Here is an 18,838-nt window from a genome sequence, read left to right as displayed (position 1 = left end):
CATCAAACACAAAACATTTACAGAAAACTTTTAAATGTCGGCTTATATAAACATTTTAATAACATTCTGAAAACATTTTCTCGAAAACCAATGCCAGACATTCTGACATGACAAATGCAAACATGTTTGCCAAAAATTGTGTGACAGTAACATTTTGACAACATTTTTAAATGTTTTTGTAGTGTGCTTTTCTTATAAAACGCCGTTTAAAAATGTTTTCTTGGTCTTTTTATAACCCGACATTTAATACATGATTAACTACTCATCAGGTGATGATAACCGCATTGATAAACTATTCATCTTATGAAGATAACAGCATTGATAAACTATTCATCTTATGAAGAAAACAGCATTGATAAACTATTCATCTTAATTCTTATGAAGATAATAGCATTAATAAACTATTCATCTTATGAAGATAATAGCATTAATAAACTATTCATCTTATGAAGATAATAGCATTGATAAACTATTCATCTTATGAAGATAACAGCATTGATAAACTTTTCATCTGATGAAGATAACAGCATTGATAAACTATTCATCTTATGAAGATAATAGCATTAATAAACTATTCATCTTATGAAGATAATAGCATTGATAAACTATTCATCTTATGAAGATAACAGCATTGATAAACTATTCATCTTATGAAGATAGTAGCATTGATAAACTATTCATCTTATGAAGATAATAGCATTGATAAACTATTCATCTTATGAAGATAACAGCATTGATAAACTATTCATCTTATGAAGATAATAGCATTGATAAACTATCATCTTATGAAGATAACAGCATTGATAAACTATTCATCTTATGAAGATAATAGCATTAATAAACTATTCATCTTATGAAGATAATAGCATTGATAAACTATTCATCTTATGAAGATAACAGCATTGATAAACTATTCATCTTATGAAGATAGTAGCATTGATAAACTATTCATCTTATGAAGATAACAGCATTGATAAACTATTCATCTGATGAAGATAATAGCATTGATAAACTACTCATCTTATGAAGATAATGGCATTGATAAACTATTCATCTTATGAAGATAACAGCATTGATAAACTATTCATCTTATGAAGATAATGGCATTGATAAACTATTCATCTTATGAAGATAATAGCATTGATAAACTATTCAATCTTATGAAGATAATAGCATTGAGAAACTATTCATCTTAACAGCATTGAGAAACTATTCATCTTATGAAGATAACAGCATTGATAAACTATTCATCTTATGAAGATGGCATTGATAAACTATTCATCTTATGAAGATAATAGCATTGATAAACTATTCATCTTATGAAGATAATGGCATTGATAAACTATTCATCTTATGAAGATAACAGCATTGATAAACTACTCATCTTATGAAGATAATGGCATTGATAATTATTCATCTTATGAAGACAACAGCATTGATTAACTATTCATTTTATGAAGATAACAGCATTGATAAACTATTCATCTTATGAAGATAATAGCATTGATAAACTACTCATCTTATGAAGATAATGGCATTGATAAACTATTCATCTTATGAAGATAGTAGCATTGATAAACTATTCATCTTATGAAGATAACAGCATTGATAAACTATTCATCTGATGAAGATAATAGCATTGATAAACTACTCATCTTATGAAGATAATGGCATTGATAAACTATTCATCTTATGAAGATAACAGCATTGATAAACTATTCATCTTATGAAGATAATGGCATTGATAAACTATTCATCTTATGAAGATAATAGCATTGATAAACTATTCAATCTTATGAAGATAATAGCATTGAGAAACTATTCATCTTAACAGCATTGAGAAACTATTCATCTTATGAAGATAACAGCATTGTTCATCTTATGAAGATAGCATTGATAAACTATTCATCTTATGAAGATAATAGCATTGATAAACTATTCATCTTATTATGAAGATAACAGCATTGATAAACTATTCATCGTGTGAATATAACAGTATTGATAAACTATCAAACGTTTTAGAAATGTTTTCTTGATCTTTATATAACCCGACATTTAATATTATAATATTAAAAGTTTTGTCCAAAACCAAAACGCATTTATAACATGTTGATAACGTTTTAAAAACCTTGTTGTGTTTGCTTAGGAATGATGTAAAACGGAGGTGGATGTGATCGGGGTGATATCAGCATGATCAGCACGTAATCCACGCGCTATATACTCATCTATCGTGCTCATGTCATTAATACTTACTCCGAAGGTACTTTTGTTCATTTTTTATAAAACAAAAGAACTACTAAAATAAGATTTTTCCCGATAGAAGTGGATTCTAATGTTGTGGTTAGTATGTAAAGCTAGTGTTGTTCAGTTGAGAAAATTAACAACACGATGGCCACTTTTAAGTAATATACGCGAGATCATACGTTTAAGGTTAGCAACTATTTTAAACTGTTGTGATTTGGCAGTTCACAGCATCTTGCGAATGGTAGTGAGCTTTGGCAAAAAATTGCATTGATCATTTCATAGCGAGTTTGTAGAAGAATTCAAATATCACAGATATACTGTGGTTCTTGAGTTATGTTGGAGGGCTGAAACAACAACACTTTTGTAAAACGTACATAACGCATTAACAACAATATATCTTTCAAAGTACGATTTGTAGAATGTACTTTTACCAAACATCAAAGTGTTATTTTTCAATAATATATTGATTTAGATAATGAAAATCGATTTTTTTTTGGCTGCTTCGACCAACAATACCGCATCTACTCTTAATCGAACTGAGGATTTCATTCCTAGTTGAAAAGTTTTCTAAAATGTCCCATTAATAAAATCAAATAAACGTATAGCAAAAGACAGATGTAGCCAATTTGTTAATAAAATAAATAATTAAACAATAAACAACGTTTTTCAAAACGATGGTATCCACCGCATGTCTCTATTTTCGTTTCTCTCCATTATGCATTAGCATGCATTATGTATCTGGACACGGAAGGCTTAAAACAACTGAATACTAGATCTGTGTTTATATCTCCAAGCATTATTTGATGTGGAAATGTCAGGTCTATTTATAGATTTGCTTTTTATTTTGCTATATAGGAATGCTTTTAGCGATAATCATTGTATTCGTTGATGATAATGTTCATCAATATTTTATGTAATAAAAAAGGACTTAAATTTGAGTGGTTTGATATTAAAGCAGACTTATCTTTTTCTGTTCATTGTCTTTTGTGTTCCTTTTAAATTGGCGTCTCCAAAATCGTTTCAAAATTCAGGATAGAGAAATGTGCTCAGTTCTTGCGACAAGAGCACCAACAAGAGCAGGAAAACATCAATGATTTTAGAAAGTAAACATTTTGGGCAATTATTATATTTCGTTTTGTTTTGCTTTTCATGAAGACATGACTGTGGCTAGTTCAAAGTAAAATGCATTACAGGAATGCGTCGAAAATCATTTGACTCGTTCGGGTGTTGGTAAACCGTGGACCCTAAAACGAAGACCCCAAAACCTGGTCTGATATGTATTGAAAGCAAAACGGGGTCATCGGTTTTGGGGTCCTCGTTTTACCAACACCTGTACTGTACTGTGAGGCTGTTGTAAAACCGATGACCCCAAAACCGAGAACCTCAAAAGCTGGTCTGATAAGCATATAGAAAAATATTCAAATGCGTGGTCCTCGGTTTGGGGGTCTTCGTTTAGGGATCTCGGTTTTGGGGTCCTCGTTTTTTACCAACTTCGTTCTATCTACTATATAACTATGATGGCGTCAAATTAAAAATTCGTTCCAGCTGCTTCACAACATTTTTTTTAGGTATTATCATGATTACATCACCTGCATGGATTTAATCATTTTGTTGTAAATCTTTTAAAGTTCAAATTTTGCCATTAGCACAAGAAATTGGTTAATTTTGTTCTTTAACATTATAATGTCACGTATTTTAGAAAATGTGTGTTAAACACACGTAGGCCTATAGTATAATAATATGTCGACGAGGATTGACCGCAGGGGATTCGGGAGGGGATTGCATGCTTTAACTGGGGATTTTCAGTAAGTTAAGTAAGAAAATTCTATCAAAATTACACGCCTACACATACACAGATCGAAAGAATAATCATCCATCTCTCTCGTGATGATTCTATTACGACTGGAATTAGCATAGAAGAACGGAAAACTCAGTTTTAATATTATTAGATCTTGTTCTGCTCCAGATAATATTTTTTTAAATCTTTCAATATTTATTGGTTTTTATTCATAAACAAGAAATAATTAAGACAATAGACATATTGATGTAGTTGATATTTCTATATACGGAAATAAACACATCACAAAAAGTAATTACCCTCTTCAAAAGTCACTCAAATATGCGCACCAAAAACTAAAATTGCAAAAAGAACCCCTGTTTTGTTTTACAAATTTTGATGACCCATAGGCCAAATGCTGTTGCAATAAAATGGGGACCCTTTGAATGAAAAAAAAGACGCGAATTCACAATTTGCTTCTTAAGGGGGTACTACACCCCTGGCCAAATTTTTGCCTATTTTTGCATTTTTCTCAAAATTATAGCGCATTGGTGACAAGTAAGATATGTATATTATAGGGGCAAGGACTACAACTACTGTACTGAAAATTCAGCAACTCAAAGCAAGTAGTTATTGATTTATTGATCAAATATTGGTTTTCCCTCATTTTTGACTGTAACTCCATATCTGTTGTCTGTGCTGAAATAAAATTTCCAGTGCAGTAGTTGTAGTCCTTGCCCCTATAATATACATATCTTACTTGTCCCCAATGCGCTATAATTTGAAAGAAAAATGCAAAAATAAGCACAAATCTGCGCAGGGGTGTAGTAGCCTACCCCCTTAACCTATTGAAAATGTTGCTTTTGTTGCTTCAGTGCCTGGTCGGCGCTGGGGCTGGTCAGCCTTGACCATGCAGCCATATAGAGAAAGCTGTAATCGTCAACTGGTTAAAGCAGCTTCCCAGCAAACACAAAACGTTTTCGACATAATTCGCAAAAGGTTATAAAAGGTTGTCAGAAAACGTTTAAATGTCGGGTTATATAAAGGGTATAGTATAAAACGTTTTCATAACCTTAAAAACATTTTTGATAATCTACTGCTCAGCAAACAAAAATGTTTTACAGAAAACGTTTAAATGTCGGGTTATATAAAGGGTATAAAAACGTTTTAATAACATTCCAAAAACATTCTTGAAAACTTAATACAAAACATTCTAAACAGAATGTTATTTTGGGGTTGAAAAAATATTTTGCGAAATATGTTTGCCCAAAATATTTTCAATAACGTTTTAAAAACGTTTTCATGACCTTTATATAACCCGACATTTAAATGTTATTAAAAGGTTTTGCAAAAAACATTTTAAGAACATGTCTGTGTTTGCTGGGTTCAAATATTTTAACATAATGTTATTTAAGTATTGACACAATATTTGGCAAAAATGTTTGCAAAAATAGTTTACAATAACATTTTTTGAAAACATTTAAGAATATTGTTGTAGTGCGTTTTCATACAAAACGTTTTAAAACGTTATCATGACCTTTATATAACCCGACATTTTAATGTTATTAAAACGTTTTTACCTAAACCAAAAGCCAAAATATAACTTATTTAAAATGTTTTTAAAACGTTTTTGTGTTTGCTGGGTTTTTAGTGCAACTTTTGAATCTGCATAATTTTTAATCAAAGAGTCACCATTACAACAAATTTTGATCTATCAAAATAAAATTGGCAAAACTGAAATGGGTTTCTTTTTTTAAATTGGATCGTTAGCTATATAACACTATATAATAGATTCTGCGTTATTGTCTCGTAATAAAGGAGGTAATTACTTTTTGTGGTGTGTTTACTGACTTACCTATATAAACTGGAATGTCTTTTGGCATTGGCATCACGTGACATAAATACGTATCATCCTGAGAAAATAAACACAAAAATAATACGGGATGTAAAATATGTCAGGAAAATGTGCACTTTTTACAGCTTAGTCTTAGTAAACTGTCTTAGTGCAGTTTTTTTAAAGGTAATAATTGTTTTATGAGTAGACTATGTAGTACATTGTAGCGAACGTAATTCTGGGTCATAGTCCAGGTAGGCCTATAGCTACTTTTTTTTCTCTGAACTTGAAACTATATAATTGCAACATAATTTTCCTATGAGATTCCCAGAACACCATATTAACATGACCAAAGTCCTGAAAAATCACCGTTATATGGGAAAGGGGGGCCTATTTGCATAGTCCTTTGAGAAGACCACGGCTATCGGGGGAGGGTCGGTACGCGCGGTGAAGCTGAGCAGTGGGGCAGAGAAAATATCTTACTTTCCGCCTCGCGGAGCTAAATTGACCAATGATATTGGAGTTTCTCATTCATGAATAGTCAGTTCAGTTCATGAATAGTCAGCACATAAAATAATCTGGTGAAAAATAAATATGGTATCTACTGCAAGCTAGTATTCCTTTTATTTGAAACCAATCCTCTTGCATCCCATGCAGTTCCCATTTACACTTCTCTCATGATGATATGCTTTGCATTTCATAATATTTATTTGTTTACTATATGCGAATGTTACAGTTGTTTTAAAGAAGCAAATGTTATCCAAACCTGAGATCCAAACAGTTACATTTCAAGCTGTTTCAGCATATCACACCAAAGCTCCCATTGGGCACCCGTTCCTTTTTAAAGGAATTTTTATTAACCTCGGCCGAGAGTCTTCTTGGATACAAATAGCCGGTTTATCATATGTCACTTTTGTCTGAACAATCAAATCACATGTTAATATTTGATATTTCAGCGCCGACGGTCACACGTCATTAACGACAACGATGACAAATATGACATGGGGGGGGGGGGGCAGGGAAAGGGCGAGTTAAAAATGGGCGAGTTAGATGAAAGCGAGTTAGAATATAGCGAGTTACTACCTGCAGAGATTAAGGAGTGACCCCTGTTGAGAATATGACAAGTGCTGCTGGCGAGGTTTTTTTCAACAAGTCCCGCCGGCGAGTTAAGGTTTTTACGGCAAGTCCCGCCGGCGAGTTAAGATTTTTACGACACGGTCCTGCCAGCGAGTTACGACAAGTCATATCGGCGAGTTAAGGTTTTTACGGCAAGTCCCGCCGGCGAGTTAAGATTTTTACGACACGGTCCTGCCAGCGAGTTACGACAAGTCATATCGGCGAGTTAAGATTTACAGCAAGTCCGCCGGCGAGTTACGACAAGTCCCATAAGCGAGTTAAGATTTTTACAGCAAGTTACGATTTACATTTTACAATATTCCAAAGTCGTAACTCGATCGCTTGCGAGATGATGGTGTTGTCGTAACTCGCTGGCGAGTTTTTTTTCAACAATTCCCGCCGGCGAGTTAACGGCAAGTCCCGCCGGCGAGTTAAGATTTTTACGACACGGTCCTGCCAGCGAGTTACGACAAGTCATATCGGCGAGTTAAGGTTTTTACGGCAAGTCCCGCCGGCGAGTTAAGATTTTTACGACACGGTCCTGCCAGCGAGTTACGACAAGTCATATCGGCGAGTTAAGATTTACAGCAAGTCCCGCCGGCGAGTTACGACAAGTCCCATAAGCGAGTTAAGATTTTTACAGCAAGTTACGATTTACATTTTACAATATTCCAAAGTCGTAACTCGATCGCTTGCGAGATGATGGTGTTGTCGTAACTCGCTTGTGGGACTTGTTGCTGTTGTCGTAACTCGCTTGTGAGACTTGTGGGTATTGTCGTAACTCGCTTGTGGGACTTGTTGGTGTTGTCGTAACTCGCCGATGGGACTTGATGGCTTTGTTGTAACTCGCCTTTAGCTTGCTTCGTGGGGGTAATTGACAAAATACCTAATCTCTGTGGGGGGTAACTCGCCTTTTTAACTCGCTTTTTTTTAACTCGCCTTTTTTTTTAACTCGCCTAGTTACAGCTCCACATTTTGGGATATAGACTGTTGAAATGTAATGCCAAAAACCAAGCATTTAAATTATAAATAAGTATACTACGAGTATTCATTTTTTGAAAATAGAATCGGCCCACTCAGGTCTATTTTTTGATCCAGTAACTATATTCATTTTGATGAGATGTAGGCCTACTTTGCATTTTGATTAGGTATATTATCACTTTGAACCGACAGTCTTATCAAAATGAGTAACTCCCGTTTTATAAAACTATTGCAATTGACCAGATCTCATATTTCACAAGATACCCATTTCATATTAACAAGATTCTGTTAAGTCCCCCTCTGACAAGACAAACTATTCAAATTTCATTTTTTGGTCATTTTTGATAAATAAAAAAAAATTAAAAAACCTATTCACTTTTACAAGAATATATTTTTTAAATGACAAGGCAATTTCATCAAATTTGATGAGTTTCTTGTCATTTTGATGAGAATATATAAAATACGATTCATTTTGAAAATAAACTCATTTTGAAGAACAGTCTGCTATATCAAAAATGAGTAGATCGTTTTGAGAGTGAAAGATAGGGGCCTATCTTTTTATTTATATAACTAATGTCCGAGGTATAAAATAAAAGCGGGACGATGCGGACGATCGATCATTCGTGATTTACACTCGGGAGCAGTATATCACATAAAATTTATATTTAACAAAAAGTAACATAAACTGATAAACGTGGCAAATTTCACCCCGTTTACCACTTAAAACCACTTGGGCCCGAATCACTCTATAGCTATGTATTCACGAGAGAGATACGTAAGAAATAACATGACCTTTTAAAAAACGCAGGTAAAACTAAAATTGCGTGGGTTGGCTGGAACGGGGAAACCTACTTCACGAAAAGAAGTAAAGGGTTGCATGGCCACGCGGAGATAGCTGGTACTCTCTGTTCAATCAATGGCCTTTTCGACAGCACTTTGACATTTAAGACTTAATTGAATAATTATCAGCTGAATTTTAAATTTTAGATATTCCGCTCTCCAAATTTAAAATTTGAACCAATACTAGACGTGATTGTACTATTTAAAAGGAACCCCATTCTAATTTTCCAATGCGCACATTGAACAACATTGTATGAATATTTGTCTATATAATGCTTTCTGCATGTTCAGCAAAGCACCGCGAAGAGAGGTTAATAACAAGCAATCGCTAAAAATCGAATTGTCAATTGTTTTGACGGATCCAATATCGTATTGATTTGTCTTCTATATTCAGAATGTCAAGAAATCACAACCAAGCATGACTTTCACGTAGAGCTCATATGTGTGAATGTAAATATAAAAGCATTGAGACTTTTATATATCGTCAGCCTGCTACGCTAATTGCCTAAGTCATTTTTTTGTAATTTTGAGAACATTTACAAAGTTCAAAATGTGGTTCAAGCATGCATCAGTTATAACGAAATCATCTTAATTGTTTCGGAGTATTCCCTTTAATTTGTGTCATTATCATGTGTTCTTTTACAAAGATATTTGGTGAATAAATATGTCTAGGTGCTGTTTTGTGCATGACATTCTTAATTGTGAAATCCAGAAAAGATAACATTTTTTTCAAAAACATTTAATTTTCCAATTTTGTTGTTGATCTGTTTCTTGTCAGAATTGTTGAGGTTGTTGATGCATCACAAATATTAGTATCTTGGTGTTCGCTAAGTTAAACCTGGCGCCATCCATCGACAAGTTATAACATTATGGAGTTTGAGCAAATAAATTAACGATACAAACATAATACAAACAAGTGCTATTGTAAAAGTAATCTATTGTATTTGCATATTCACGTCTGTTTCGTTTTAATTTAGCTTTCATCCAAAATACTCTATGCTTGTAGACGATGTTATACGGTATTCGGCGTATAGAATATTCGATGTAACATGTCTTCGTTATTTAATCTATTCCATTTTCAGTGTATGACCTAATTTCTATGTTACGTCGAATGTCTGGTTCGTTAGAAATTAAAAATCATGACTGGAAATAGAATCACACACTGCAAAAAATATTTTACTCAACACTGAGTAAAAAGGTCACAGCTCAAAAGTTGAGTAAAAAATTACTTAACATTGAGCTCATATAGATCACAACTCAACAAATGAGTAAAAAAAATTACTCAATGTTGAGTAATTTTACTCATTTGTTGAGTTGTGACCTAATGAGCTCAATGTTAAGTAATTTTTTACTCAACTGTTGAGCTGTGACCTTTTTACTCAGTGTTGAGTAAAATATTTTTAGAGTGTAACGAAGATATAATTATTACATCGAATATTCTATATCCACTAAAAAGTCTAGAGTGAGACTAATAAGAGTAGTAGGCCTATTATAAATTTTAAAATTATGACAGCTCCTTTTAATAAATTAAAGCATATACAGCATTGCATTTTCAGCTTTATTACTAAAATTTATCAAAATCTTGGTATTCGAAAGAAATGAATTTCGTTATCTTGATTAATTCGTTCAAATCAGTAACATCACGCCCGCGAGTTCTTGAATTAATTTGCAGTCTCTTATTGCCACTTGAATTGTTATTAATCTGATTAACTTGGCGCAATAACGTGGTTATTTCCCATAAGAATTGTTAACTTGTACATTGTGGGTATCTAATGATATAATCTCTTGATCAGAGCTTGCTTGTTTGTCTCTTTGAAAGAGTAACATTGAATTTAACTGCAAAATTAATGGTATTAAGAAAACAAGAAAACAAACGAGAAAGAAAACATTGAGTCACTCTAACTTTACAATGATCTAAAACAAGTTGTCGTCTTTTGGCTGTCATACCTATATCCACATCTCGAAATTTTTAAGTAACTACTCTTTTTTTTTGGAAAGACAATAACTTAAAATATAGGCCCTAATGTGTATCAAGAGAAATAGCAAAAGGAAGCCTAGTTATGTTCCACAAATTTTAATGACGTGATTGGGGCTCGAGCAAACCTCACTTCACTGAGCAAGGCTGACATTATGAACTCGGGTATATAGTGCAGTGGTTACACTCTGGATCGGTAATCCAGCGACCGAGGTTCAATCCCCGCTGAGTCCTGATTTTTATTCTCTCAAAAATTTTCCTCGCATATATTAATTTGTGTCTCACATTGTCTTACGCCCTGCTATATGGTGAAGCATATAGGCCGATTCCTTCTTCGTTATTCCACAAATTTTGATACCTTAATTTTGTGTTATAAAAGCAGTACTATCAACCCGTATACTCTTAGAAACATTTGGTTTTAAGTGGAAGGTAAAAAGGTTCTGAAGCTATTCTGTATGTAGAATCTTAAATAGTTTTATGAACAACTAAAAGGTTCCTGCAGAGGCCAAGAACCATTTTAAGTTAGACATGAAAAGGTTCTCTAAATGCAAAGAACCATTTCTTGCAATTTCCTATCTTGAACCCTTTTCTCCTGAGTTGTCCCGTGTGTTGAATCATAGAACTCTTTTTTCTAAGAGTGTATAGAGCAACTTAGGAATCTGTATCTTTTTGTTTTCATTCACATAGGTTATATAGAGGTTCAGAACTGTTGCTCCCCTGACACCCCCCCCCGTGAAATCACGAACATTTCCACTTTTGTGGCAATTTAGCGCAAAATTTGTCAATTTTTCCCCATACTGAAATTGCCCATGCCCTACCCAGAGCAAGGTTATGGCGGACACACTGCTCGTCCTGAATCTGTTCGGGGAATATGTCCGTCTGTATCATCACAATCATTCGACCATATCCCCACAAAATAAATGAAATAAAATGTAAACCGGTGCTTCTCGACAGGACTCTCAATACCCCAGCCGGGACCCCAGCGACGGTCCCACCTGTCTTATAATAAGTGACAATATGATTATAATCAAATTTTAAACGTGATATGACTTAATATAAAATATATAAACTAATTATGTCATGAGGTCGAGGCGCTGCGTGGTTCATGATGATCGCTGATGTGGGCAATGATGATGCTTGGTTTTTGCACATACTGCAAAACAGCGCTACTCCCGATTTCAGAAAAATACAGAAAATACCAAAACATAACCTATTAATCTTAAAAAGGCACACAAAATTAATATTTTTGCATGTTTTCGTACAATCACAATCACAAAATTGACCAGACTTGACCAAGTCAGAGCATTCAGAATCTTTTGTAGGCCCTATATAGTATATAGGCTAAGATTAGGCATACTCTTATACGTTTACACATGGTAATTTTAATGACTGCTATAGAGATTTTGATACGAAATCAAAATACATTAACCAAAAATCGATTTGAAACCTGAACACACAAATTGTCATAATTACCAGAATTTGTACATTAGCCGTATAGTATGCACCATTACATTTTCCCATTTGGTTTCCCATAATGTAAGCTTTTTGTCTGCGATTCATTAAACTTCATAAATTGGAGCTATTTTTATCGTTTATTAGATTCCCAGTTAAATAATCACAAAAAGACTCATGTCTTGTTTCAAACTATTTGAAGTAGAAAAAACGGAAATAGAAACGATTCATTAACTCTCTCCAGGCGGGTGTCGACTGCAGACGACAAGTTTCAATTTTGTTTTCTTCAAAAATTTCAGAATCGGTAAATTTTCATGACCATATTTGGAATCAACATGAAAAATGCATAAAAAATGAAAACAATCAAGCCCAGTATTATATATTATTGGTTCAGTGGTTCTTGAGAAGTTGAGATAGCTCTTGATATTTTGAGAAAATATCTCAAAACTCAAAATGGCTTGCACGCAGAGCATTAATTTCAAAATACCTCTGTATCATCCTTTAAAGTTTTATATTATAGCAAGATTATACTGGTTGCGATTATTATCATCGTCGTTACCCTTTTTAGCGACAATAAACTTTTTCACTTTTCGAAAATTAATGCTTTCTGGTAACATATTTCGATTGGATTTCGTATAACATGGTTTTGGTTTATTTTGTTTGTTAATATTTTACATTTCTAAAGTTGATTAATGTTCCTTTTGTTTAATAAGGACATGGTATGTAGGCCTATTACCTATAATTAATAATTATAAAAGGGGTTAGAATTAAATTAGATGCATATTGTATACATAAAATAAAACGAAGCGTAACATAAACGTCAATTTAAAAAAGAATTATGGAATTTGGTATATACCCATGGAGGTTATCTACCGCCTTGGTATAACTACCCTGGTTCGTTATGTCGATATGTTTCTTGAAAATCTTTAAGACATGTAAGGGACAATATTTTGATCTCATTATAACTATAAGTTTGTTATTAATTTGTTCTTATAGATGATACGTGTATTAATTTGATGTGCAACATTTATGTTCAAATAACAAGCGTGAGCATGGTAAGATGATGATAGCTTGCTCAAGCTGGGAATCACCTTTGGTTGCAGGACAGCAAAACCTATGGCATGCAGACATGACTATCATCTTAAAAAGTACAATGCCCATGTCTAAGTTCTCAGACATTTGTGTAATTGAACCCACCGAAGTCTGAAGCCGAGTCAAAGTCCGTGTAGACATTCCTGAAGTCTTTACCGTTCGTCAACATGGTCAAAATATTATCAAAGTAAATTACGCGGTTTTGTTGTTTTAGAGCTGAGAGTTTCGCTTCCTACAAATCCGCTAAGTGATTGCTTCAGGCAATCATAGCATGTACTGCTGTCAATACTGACACTGAATGCAGATAGCTAAAAGAAGTGCATTGACGGAGATGTGAAATCGAGATATTTAAAGCGATAATTTAGGCATAAATTATGATCTTTTAAAATGAGTTTTGTCAATTTTTTTTCAAACCTGGCATATTTGTAAATACTTACACATATCCCAACTTACACCTAATTGGAATCAGCCAAATTCATTATATTTTTATAGGACAACATAGCGCAAGTTTGAATGAAAGTCATAAAAGACTTTGAATCTCAAATACAATACACGGCTAAGATAGTATGAGTTTTCTTTCATTTTACATCATTAGTTTGGCTTTAATGTTTAGGTCAGGTGTATTTTTTGTGTAAGATAGACTAGGGTAATTACGTGATTTTTTTTCAGTTTTATGCAGTGAATGTTGTAGATATATGATGTATTTAAACATAATAGTAAGCCTACATATATAAATATAGCCTATAATAAATATAAAATACATAAAACAGCGTAATTATGTTATAGCATGATTTTACTCAGAGTTTCACCGTCTCAACGGCGATCATCAGATAACATATTGCTGACTACAATCATAGATCATCTTAAGTCAGCATATTATCTGATTAATTATAGTCAGCGTGAAACTCTGAGTATATAAAATCATGCTATTATAACATAATTAAGCTGTTTTATGTATTTTATTATATTACACGCTCTATTATCTAATAGTATCGAGCACTATTCTCAGCTGTTTTGATTAACTATATATTACATAATAAATACAAATACGGTATTTATTCTAAAATTTGTTGAGATGAACCTTATGGCCCGGCCTTATGGTAAGATTACACCTGATGCTATGCGGTGCTTCATATTTTGACACATGTAAAATGACCGTCGTTATTATATAATTGTAAATTAAACAACGAATCAAAGAAAAATTGATATGTGCAATCAAAATTATGACAATGTTATAAAATTTGAGATTTGTGAAATGCATTTTTTAAACAAACAAAATATTTGATTCAAAATGTGACACAAAATAGCCAGGACAATATAATACTAATAGTATTAATAGTGTGTGTCACAATGCACATTTTGCTTATCTTTGACCAAGATGTCGACACGATGTCTTAAATATTTAACTACATATATGGATTTGAATACAGCTGTTCTGCTTGATTGAACAACTAAATTCCGACAAGGAGTAATTGACCTCTGTTTTAAATATTCATATATATTAATTATACAAAACATTAACAAAAGAAAGCTGTAATTTGTGATTATTTTTTTAATCAAACATCAGCGACAAGTGTCTCCTTTTAATTTTCAATTCGCTATTTTTACATTCCGTAAACATCATCTTGATCACTGATAATTCGTGCAAATAATTTTTGATAATTAAGAAACTGACTTACTTCTAGTGGTCGGACTTGAGGCATCCTCAGATTCACTTCAAAGCCACCTTGCTCGGGTATCACCTCTTCATCAAAACCCTCATCTTCATCATCGGATGCACTCAAAAATTGTTCATAAGCATCATATGCGCTTACAGTACTCTCATCATCACCATCCGTCTCATCCTCATAATATTCTTCCCATTTTTGTGGCGCTTCTTGAAGATAATATAAATATTTTTGAAGCAATGCATCATTTGCATCATCGTAGAGTATATCGTTCTTATTCACGCTTAAAGCTAATACTATGCATCCGTATAAGAGAAAAATCTGGTACATTTTTATCGCCGCCATGATTGTTATGTTGCTCCTCGCTTGAATTTGGTGTCTTATTTTTTTCTCTCAGTTTGAGTCTCTCTACGTCAGGTGAATTTATTATTATAACCACACTGTGATGCACTGCGCAGTGCTGCCTCACTGGGCTAAGGTGAGAGCGAGGCGAGAAAACGATTCAATTTCTTTTTTTAATGTCATGACAACAACGTCAGACCTTGTTACCTAGGTGATGGAAATGGCGGAAACGGGAAGATCGTCTATGACATTAGCTCAGCCATCATGCTTGGGAGGAGACTGGTGGTTTAATATAAAACCATAAGCTATGATCAAACCAGTTCATTAATTACAGTATGCATTATTGATGAGTACTCGCTACAATTTAAACAATTGGATGTTTAAAGGTGTATGGCCTGATCGACAGCCTCATCCTCCCATTTTTCTTCATCAAAACTGCGATTTTGGTATCAGAAGAAAGCTCATATTTTTCTCTTGCCTAGTACACTTTAGAGCCCGAGATATGTTTCGTTCAGATGAACAAAACACCAAAAGTGAAATACGATGTATAAGCTGTACTATTTATATGTCCAATGGGACATTATTTGCTTCTCATATCAAAACTGCCAGAGAAATACTTTCCAACCCAAAATTTGGAAGCATAAAGATAAAAAACCACCAAAAACAACAGAATATGAACAAATCTAACCACCCGCCTTTAAAGCAACATAAAAATAAATTGGCGAACCAGAAATACTTGCCAGAAAGCCATAATGTACGATCGTTTAAAATAAAATTGGTTGATATCTTTCAAACTCGATTTTATAGTTTGTACATTGTACATAAATACTAATTAGGTTAATTTAGGTATACCAGAACGAAATTACAACAGTGGCCTATGGAGCAATGTAATAGAATACACATCATGCATGACTCGCAAACGCAAAATCGGAATCAACTCAAATTTTGGGAATAAGTTTTTTTCGTGGGCAAATGTCATAAAAAGAGGATGGTAGGATCACGAAATCCTTTAAATAAAAGGTCATAAAACTTCAATTGTAAACATTTCAAAAGGATCTAATGCTGAATTTGGAACAAACATGACAAAGCAGGTGCATTAGACAACAAAACTGATGACGGATATCAATCATGTTCATTCACCCCGTATGAAATTAAGAACAACTTTGGTTTTTACTGTATTTTTTTAAAGAAAAAAATGCAAACATACAAACATTTTTCCCCAAGCTTTCTGTGATGTTTTAAGGTCATTTAAAATCTTTAAAAAAATCTTCTTTAAAATATTTTTTCAATGCACAAAAATTACTTGGCAAGTCCGTCTGCCCGTATAGGAGAAATTACAATACAGTGACCTATAAATCAGGTGGTGGTCGCCGTGCATTCTCTAAATTCAGTAAATTTTCATCGTCAACCGTGTAATTGAATGGTATTTTGAAATTTTAAAACGCTTGAAATATCACAAACAAATAGGCTTATGTTAATAAATAATGTAAATACAAGCTAAAACCGTTGGGGTTCGATAATGAACCCCACAAAACTAACCGAATATATGGAAAATGCCATACGGCCGGGCGGTTTCACAAGTTGCCGGCTCTATCATGCCACTCGCCGCCTGCTATAAATGAGGCACAGCAGGCTAAAACACGCAATTATGCGTAACTTCAATGCGAATCAATCCCGGGGGGGGTCACTCCCATTGTGGCCTGTACACCATCCGCGATAATGAAAACGCGTAAAAGGGGTCGTCTTTCGTGGGTAGGCACGATACGCGCGTATCGCGTTTAGGGTGTCAAAAACATGAAAAATTGGAAAAAAGGGCAGCAAAATTGCAATTTTTAAATACGCGGAAATGAAATTTAGGGTATGAAATTTCATGTTAGGAATGAAATCCTTGTTTAGGGTGTCGTTTTAGCCAAGGGTTAAATCCTTGTTTAGGGTGCTTTTCAAATGTTGATTATCGCGGATGGTGTACAGGCCACAATGGGAGTGACTTCCCCGGGGAATCAATCCAACGCCAAGTTTGGAAATAAGCTTTTTTTCGTGGATATATATGATAAACCATACCCTGAAAAGAGTATGCTAAAATTACGAAATGCCCCTTTAAGGAATTGTGATAAGCGCTTCATCTTTTAAGATGAAAAAATACGATTTAAAAATAAAGCTTGTATTGTAATCGATTCGAAACAAATTCGGTTAGTTCATCAATACTAAAATCAGCAGATACCGTAAAACCCCGTCTACAAGGATATACCTAAGAAACGCCCTCAATAAAATTGGTTGCTTGTTGTATTTGGAGTTTGAACAAATATATACTGGCACTGGGTGGCTATGCATTCCATCTAAGTATGTTGTAACACCAATCAATTGTATTGACATAATAACGACTGTTTCGTATATCAGGATCGTATAGCTCAATTGATAGAGCGTCAGACTTTGGAACTGAAGACATGCTGAAGAGAGCATGGTCCGGGCACCGGTTCCGTTTTTTCATTCTCGTTTAATTTTAACTTTTGACATGTTCTTTTTATCTTTCTTCAAATCTACCTTTCTACTTTTAATTTTAGGTGTGTATTTTTTTTTTTTTTTTTTTAGTTTTTTATAGTTTTTTTAGTAATTTTGTGGTTTTATAGAAACTAGTAAAAGCATTTATTCTAAATAATAGCGAAACCCACGGTTAGACAGATGTGTTGTAACTACTTGTCTGTCCTCTTCTTTGCAATAAAAACCTATGTTGCACCTTTGTGCCATCCCAATTCTTGAGGAATGGTAGGTAGGGTGCGTTTTTGGCTTAAGCACGATTTTGTTTCTACTTGAAATGAAATCAAAATAAATATTGTTCTGTTGCCACAATTGCAGTTTTTTCAATAAAAAAAAAATAGATGAGGAATAATAATTATTCCATATTTGAATCTATTGTCCCATCAAGAATAGAGTGTCTTCAAAAACTTCAATCAATTCATCTGACAAAGGAAACTATTCTGGTCATTCAATTTTGTTTCGCTTGCACCTGTTATATCACAGGCGTTGGTAGAGAAGGCACACTTCTCTTGTCTTCACCGAAGTAGTGATGTAAACACTAACATGATTAATTACCATAGCTAGCAATGGACATACACTATTTTTTGTTCCACTTGAACCCATACTATAGGCTATTCGCTGTCGATGTGACGTAATTAATCGGATTAACTACCATAGCAATTGATGAATACAATTTCGAATATATAGCCCTGCACTTCATCGTTCACGTGGCACCTATGCATTAAACCATAGTTGTCAAAGAAATGCTAATCACTCGCCATGTAAGATTAGTATTTATGAAAAGAGTGGTATTCAATCTATGTTTGGTGACATACGCGGGTGATTAGTGCAATCTGCTTGATGGTAGTTATTGCGATTATTACGTCACTTCGACAGCGAATTGTAGTATAGACGAATCCAACAAGCCAAGTGATGGTCAGAATTTATTCGGCCATTATACGCTGGTGAAGTTGCGTAATTAATCGGATTAATTACCATAGCAA

General features: G+C 33.7%; 1 protein-coding gene across 1 annotated transcript in view; it reads right to left on the bottom strand.

The window, feature by feature from the left end:
• The window catches only part of LOC140159242 (peptidylglycine alpha-hydroxylating monooxygenase-like), a 33,438-nt gene extending 17,985 nt beyond the window's left edge, over window positions 1-15,453 (bottom strand). Inside the window, exons 1-2 of the mRNA XM_072182652.1 lie at window positions 14,991-15,453; window positions 5,877-5,934 (exon numbers count right to left, since the gene is read on the bottom strand). Coding sequence (XP_072038753.1) covers window positions 5,877-5,934; window positions 14,991-15,323 — 391 coding nt within the window. The 5' untranslated portion in view covers window positions 15,324-15,453. The remainder of the gene's footprint in view (window positions 1-5,876; window positions 5,935-14,990) is intronic.
• Between the last annotated feature and the right edge of the window lie 3,385 nt (window positions 15,454-18,838).

This window comes from Amphiura filiformis, chromosome 8 (genome assembly GCF_039555335.1).
Source record: "Amphiura filiformis chromosome 8, Afil_fr2py, whole genome shotgun sequence".
In the NCBI taxonomy this organism is placed as follows: domain Eukaryota; kingdom Metazoa; phylum Echinodermata; class Ophiuroidea; order Amphilepidida; family Amphiuridae; genus Amphiura; species Amphiura filiformis.
The sequence above is the reverse complement of the archived record's forward strand: the minus strand, read 5'-3'. Positions and strand labels throughout refer to the sequence as shown.